At 38.7% G+C, this 7,093-nt stretch overlaps 1 protein-coding gene across 1 annotated transcript; it reads left to right on the top strand.

The window, feature by feature from the left end:
- Positions 1-3,976: 3,976 nt before the first annotated feature.
- LOC141633003 (uncharacterized) lies at positions 3,977-6,345 on the top strand. The gene is made up of 2 exons (XM_074445500.1): positions 3,977-4,845; positions 5,283-6,345. The coding sequence occupies exons 1-2, from the start codon at positions 3,977-3,979 to the stop codon at positions 6,343-6,345; spliced, it is 1,932 nt and encodes a 643-aa protein (XP_074301601.1).
- Positions 6,346-7,093: the final 748 nt, after the last annotated feature.

Below are 7,093 nucleotides of genomic sequence, written 5' to 3'. Positions count from 1 at the left end.
ACTTACACTTGGACCAATAAACAAGGTAACCATCTTAGATGGGCAAAATTGGACCGAGTTCTAGTTAATGGCACATGGTTTAGCACCACCACATCTGCTGCCACCTTCCCAGCAGCTGGGGTCTCAGACCATTCTCCTGCCATTCTTACTATTAGTGACTCTCTTGCAAAGAGAGGCCATACTTTTAAATACCTAAATTGTTGGTCCATGTCCTCTTCTTTCCTTTCTCTGGTTCAGAAGGTTTGGGCTACTCCTGTTTATGGGAGTAAGACAAGCATTCTTTTCTCCAAGCTCAAGATGCTCAGGCAAAGTTTAAAGCAGTTGCATAAGACTGAGTTCTTTCACATCTCTCATCAAGTGGCCCAAGCTAAAAAGGACCTCCTTCACTGTCAGGCTGCTTTGCAATCCAGGCCTACTGATTCTTCTCTGCTGGGACAGGAAAAAACTCTTAGGGACTCTTATTTGCATCTTAAATCTGCTGAGTTGGATGCTCTTAGGCAAAGAGCTAAGGTTCAGCACACTCAGTTACATGATGCCAGCACTAACTATTTCTACTCAAATATCGCTGAAAGAAGAACTAGGAATATCATTGGTACTATTCAGGACAAAGAGGGTCAGTGTTGTACTGGGCTTCCTCAGGTTGCTGCAGGTTTCCTTACTTACTACAAGCAACTTTTGGGAACAAGTACCACCATCACTCCCCTTCCTTCTGATCTTTTTCAGGCTAATCAGCTCACCCCTGACTCTACTTCTTCTTTGTTTGGACATGTTACTAATGCTGAAATTTTTGAAGCTTTAAAATCTATTGATAGGAATAAGAGTCCTGGTGTGGATGGCTATACCTCTGGTTTCTTTCTTGATGCTTGGAGTATTGTTGGAGCTGACTTTACTGAAGCTGTTCAGGAATTTTTTGTCAATGGAAATTTACCTAAAGCTGCTACTGCTACTCTCCTGGTCCTTATCCCTAAGAAGGCTGTCCCCAATTCTGTTACTGATTTTCGTCCCATAGCCTGCTGCACTACTTTTTACAAGGTAGTTAGTAAGGTTTTAGCTAATAGGCTTGTTGGGGTAATGGAAGATATTATTGGTCCTGAGCAAGCAGCTTTTGTCAAACACAGAGATTTATTTGAAAACTCTATGCTTGCCCATGAGCTTTCTTTTAAGTACTCTAGGTCTCTCATTACTCCTAGATGTCTCTTAAAAGTAGACATTCAAAAAGCTTTTGACTCTGTGCATTGGGATTTTCTAAAGAACAGTCTTATCTCTTTGGGGTTCCCTGCAAAGTTTGTCCTGTGGTTAATGGCTTGTGTGTCTTCCCCTACTTACTCTATCAGCATTAATGGCTCCACTGAGGGGTATTTCTCTGGAAAAAGGGGGCTGAGGCAGGGAGACCCTTTGTCCCCCTACCTCTTTGTTATATGTATGGAAATTCTTTCCAGATTGCTGAGAAAACTCCCACACTACCCTGGATTCTCCTTTCACCCAAAATGTGTCAAGCTCAATCTTACTCATTTGGTTTTTGCTGATGACCTGCTGGTCTTCACTAGGGGGGACCTCCCTTCTGTTCTAGCTATTTCCAACTGTCTCAATCTTTATGCTGGTTATTCAGGTCTTCAAGCTAACCCTATGAAAACTTGTCTCTATTTTGGGGGGGTGGCTCAGGATTTAAAGCAGCTCATCCTTACTACAACAAGGTTCTCTGAGGGGGAGTTTCCTTTTAGATACTTGGGCCTTCCTTTGCACACATCTATATTGACAAACTCTATGCATTGTCCTTTGTTGGAAAAAATTCGAGCAAAAATTCTTCACTGGGCAAATCAGTCTCTTAGCTATGCTGGTAAGACCCAGTTGATCACCTCAGTTATCTTTGGCCTTCAAAATTTCTGGGGTGCTAGTATTCTTCTTCCAAAAGGAGTTATTAAAAGCATCAACAAGTTATGTAAGGATTTTCTTTGGGGGATTGACACTGGCCAAAGAAGGCATGTTTTCAAGAGTTGGAAATCCTTGTGCATGCCAAAGCAAGAAGGAGGCATGGGCATTATGGACATTAGTTCTTGGAATATGTCTCAAATGGTTTCCTGGATCTGGAAGCTAGTTTATAGGCCTCACAGCTTATGGGCTAGATGGACTCAGCATTATATTCTGAAAGCTTCTGATATTTGGCAAGCAAAGGCTAGTCCTAGTTTCTCTTGGTACTGGCATAATGTGCTGGCTGCTAGAAATCATCTCCTTAATGCTGCTGGGTCTCCTTCACAGGCTCTTCACTATCTGCAAACCTGCACTCATGGTCAAAAGTTTCAATGCTCTGCATATTATGATCTGATTAGGGACAGAGGAGCTCCCCTTAGCTGCTGGAAACTCCTCCATTCTGCTGTAGCTGTTCCAAAGCATAGGTTCATAAGTCTCCTTGCCATCCAAGACTGCCTTCCCACTGTTGACAGGTTGGTTAGCAGGGGTCTCTATTTGATTAGCCGTTGTTCTCTATGTGAACAGGCCTTAGAAAATGTCTCCCATATTTTCTTTGCTTGCTCTTATTCTCAAGCTGTTTGGAAGTCCCTTCTGAGTTGGCTCCCTACTCAATTCATCCCTCTTACTCTTATGGATGCTTTTGCCTGGTTGTCTCAGCATCATTCTTTGGATACACAGCGTCAAAGCAACTGTGCTCTGCTTGCCACTATATACTACTTGTGGTAGGAAAGAAATAGGAGGATATTTGCAGGTCTTCAACGTTCTCCTGAGCTTCTTGGGCACCATATCAGATTTGTTGTCTATAGTCGCATGTGGGCTTAGCCTGCTGGATTATTTTGTGTTTGGTCTAATCTTTTGGTTTGTCTAGGGAAACCATGTTTGGTTCCCCTTGTAGAAACTGGCCCAGGGTCATGTATTGTTTTTGATTCATCTAATATATTGATCCTTGCAGTTGCTGCAAAAAAAAAAAAAAAAAAAAATAATAATAATAATGTTGTTGTTGCCTTGCTCAAGCGGATCCAGAAATTCCGGGTATCTCGGGATGCGGGGGCTCGGGTGGCTGCTTACATTTTTACTAGACTTACCTTTGCTGTTGCTAAGGGTGTTGGAGCCTAGATTGTTTCTCAGCCCCCACCAATTTCATGTAAACTATTATTTTTCTTTTAATGAAAGCTGCGCGCATCCTTTTAATGATGATGATAATAATAATAATAATAATAATAATAATAATAATAATAATAATAATAATAATAATAATAATAATAATAATAATAATAATAATAATAATAATAATAATATTAATAATAATAATAATAATAAGAATAATAATAATAATAATAATAATAATAATAATAATAATAATAATAATAATAATAATAATAATAATAATAATAATAATAATAATAATAATAATAATAATAATAATAATAATAATAATAATAATAATAATAATAATAATAATGTTGTTGTTGCCTTGCTCAAGCGGATCCATAAATTCTAGGTATCTCAGGATGCGGGGGCTCGGGTGGCCGCTTACATTTTTACTAGGCTTACATTTGCTATTGCTAAGGGTGTGAGAGCCCAGATTGTTTCTCAGCCCCCCACCAATTTCATGTAAACTATTATTTTTCTTTTAATGAAAGCTGCGCGCATCCTTACATAACAAAAAAAAAAAATAATAATAATAATAATAATAATAATAATGCTGTTGCCTTGCTCAAGCGGATCCAGAAATTCTCGGTATCTCAGGATGCGGGGGCTTGGGTGGCCGCTTACATTTTTACTAGACTCTTCGATGTTGCTAAGGGTGTCAGAGCCCAGCTTGTTTCTCGGCTCCCCACCAATTTCATGTAAACTATTATTTTTCTTTTAATAAAAGCTGCGCGCAACCTTTTAATAATAATAATAATAATAATAATAATAATAATAATAATAATAATAATAATAATAATAATAATAATAATCTAGGGCTCTTGAGCAATGTCAAGATGATCTTAGGAACTCTCCCATGGATCCTACTCTCATTACTCAGGAGAAAAAGTTGCTTCAGGACTATTTGTTGGTGAAGAGGGCTGAGATGCAAGTACTCTTTCAAAGAGCTAAAGTCCAGCATCTTCAACTTAATGATCTCAGCACTAGATTTTTCTACTCTAAGCTTGCTGATAGAAGGCTCAGAAATAGTATTTGTAGAATTCATGATGAGGATGGGAACCTTTGCATTGGAACTGAGGAGATTTCTGCAGGGTTTATTTCTTATTATAAGCATCTATTGGGCTCCTCTTCCCCTGTCACTTCTCTTCCTTCTCATTTATTTCAACAGGATACTCTCTCCTCTGATGTTGGTAACCCCCTTGAACAGCAGATTAGGGTGCCTGAGATCCTTGATGCCCTTAAATCTATTGATAGGAATAAAAGTCCTGGAATAGATGGGTATTCCTCAGGTTTCTTCTTGGATGCTTGGAATGTGGTTGGGACTGATTTTAAAGCTGTTGTTCTTGAATTCTTCCAGACCTGCTACCTGCCTAAAGTAGCTACTGCCACTTTGTTGGTTCTCATTCCTAAGATGGAAACCCCCCTCACTGTTAAAGATTTTAGACCTATAGCTTGCTGCACCACATTTTACAAGGTGGTGAGTAAAATTATTGCTAATAGGCTAAAATCTGTTCTTGATTCCATCATTGGCCCTGAACAGGCTGCTTTTGTGGCTAATAGGGATATTTTTTATAACACTATGTTGGCTCATGAGTTAGTCTCTAAATATGGTCGTGCTTACCTTACTCCCAGATGCCTTCTTAAGGTAGATATAAGGAAAGCTTTTGATTCTGTTAACTGGTGTTTTCTTAAAGATAGTCTTATTTATCTCAACTTTCCTACTAGGTTTGTTGATTGGATTATGGCTTGTGTGACCTCCCCCCACTATTCTTTACTTATTAATGGTAAGGTTAAGGGTTTTTTCCCTGGTAAGTGTGGGCTTAGACAAGGGGATCCCTTGTCCCCTTATCTTTTTGTCATTTGTATGGAGGTGTTGTCTAGACTCTTAAGGAAGCTACCTAGGGAGGTTAACTTTTCTTATCACCCTAAGTGTGTGCAGCTTAATCTTACACACCTTGTTTTTGCTGACGACTTATTAATCTTTAATAGAGGAGATTTACCTTCTGTGAGGGTCTCGTCGTGTTTGGACAAGTTTAGCATTACTTCTCTGGTTTGCATGCTAACCACCGCCAAAACCGACTTATACATGGGGGGGGGTTGCTGATGAGGTTAAGCACCTTATCCTGGTCACTCGGATATAGCCTGGGGGCTTTCCCTTGTAGGTATCTGGGGCTTCCTTTGTTTAATGCTAGAATCACTCAAGACATGTACCAGCCTCTCTTGGACAAGATTAAAGGTAGGGTTATGCAATGGGCCAATCATAACCTCAGCTATGTAGGTAAGGCACTCCTGATTAATTCTGTCATTTTTGGACTGAATAATTTTTGGGGGGCCAGTGTGCTTTTACCTAAGGGTATAGCCAAGAAAATTGCAAAGCTATGCAAGGATTTCCTCTGGGGTATTAACGAGGGTGCTAGAAGGCATGTTTTTATGAAATGGCAGTTACTATGCTCCCCTAAATTAGAGGGGGGGATAGGTATAAAAGAAGTCCTTAGTTGGAATTGTTCACAAATGCTGAAATGGGTATGGAAGCTCTTCTATAGACCTCAGTGTATCTGGACTAAGTGGGTTCATGCTTATGTGCTTAAAGGTGATTGCTTCTGGGATGCTACTCAAACTATCTCCCAGTCCTGGTATTGGAACAATGTGCTCAAGATGAGAGATCTTCTCCTTAGGACTGTTGGATCCCCTGATCAGGCTCTCCTGTTGCTGCAGGACTGTACTTCCAATGGGAAATATGACACTAGTGCAATGTATGATGTTATTCGTACTAGGGGTGCCCCTGTGGATTGGTCCTCTCTGGTTTTTAATGCTGGCTGCCATCCTAAGCATTCTTTTATTGGAATGTTAGTCTTGCAGAATGGTTTGCCCACTGTTGATCGTCTTATTTCTCGTGGTTTATATTTGGTGAATAGATGTGCTCTATGTGAGTGTTGCTCTGAAGACCTGCTACATCTCTTCTTTGCTTGCCCATATTCTAGGACTGTACTTATGGATATTGCAAATTGGGCACATTTTTCTGTTATCTCTGTTCTGCTTGCAGATGTGTTGCAGTGTTTCCTCTCTACTCGAAAAACAAACAAGCAGAAGGCTAGTCTTATGGCTCTCCTTTATTTTCTGTGGAAGGAAAGGAACAATAGGATCTTTAGAGGGACTCAATCATCCCCTGAAACTCTTTGTATTGTTATTAAGAAAGTTGTAAACCTTCGTTTGTATGGCTTATAGCTCTCTTAGGTTATCTTTTTAGGCTTTCTTTTTTTTTCTTGTAGGGGACTATACTGGTCTCCTTGTAGGAAAGGTTTGGACCGGGTCTTGTACTTTACTTCTTTATTGAATGAATAAGATCCATTGCTTTTCTGCAAAAATAATAATAATAATAATAATAATAATAATAATAATAATAATAATAATAATAATAATAATAATAATAATAATAATAATAATGCTGTTGCCCTGCTCAAGCGGATCCAGAAATTCTCGATATCTCAGGATGCGGGGGCTTGGGTGACCGCTTACATTTTTACTAGACTTAGCTTCGCTGTTGCTAAGGGTGTGGGAGCCCAACTTGTTTCTCGGCTCCCCACCAATTTCACGTAAACTATTATTTTTTTAAATAAAAGATGCGCGCATCCTTTTATTAATAATAATAATAATAATAATAATAATAATAATAATAATAATAACAAAAACAATAATAATAATAATAATAATAATAATAATAATAATAATAATAATAATAATAATAATAATAATATTAATAATATTAATAATAATAATAATATTTTTGCCCTGCTCAAACGGATCCAGAAATTCTCGGTATCTCAGGATGCGGGGGCTTGGGTGGCGGCTTACATTTTAACTAGACTTAGCTTCGCTGTTGCTAAGGGTGTGGGAGCCCAGCTTGTTTCTCGGCTCCCCACCAATTTCATGTAAACTATTATTTTTCTTTTAATAAAAGTCAAGTATCCTTTTA

This window comes from Silene latifolia, chromosome Y, assembly GCF_048544455.1.
Source record: "Silene latifolia isolate original U9 population chromosome Y, ASM4854445v1, whole genome shotgun sequence".
Taxonomy (NCBI): domain Eukaryota; kingdom Viridiplantae; phylum Streptophyta; class Magnoliopsida; order Caryophyllales; family Caryophyllaceae; genus Silene; species Silene latifolia.
The sequence above is the reverse complement of the archived record's forward strand: the minus strand, read 5'-3'. Positions and strand labels throughout refer to the sequence as shown.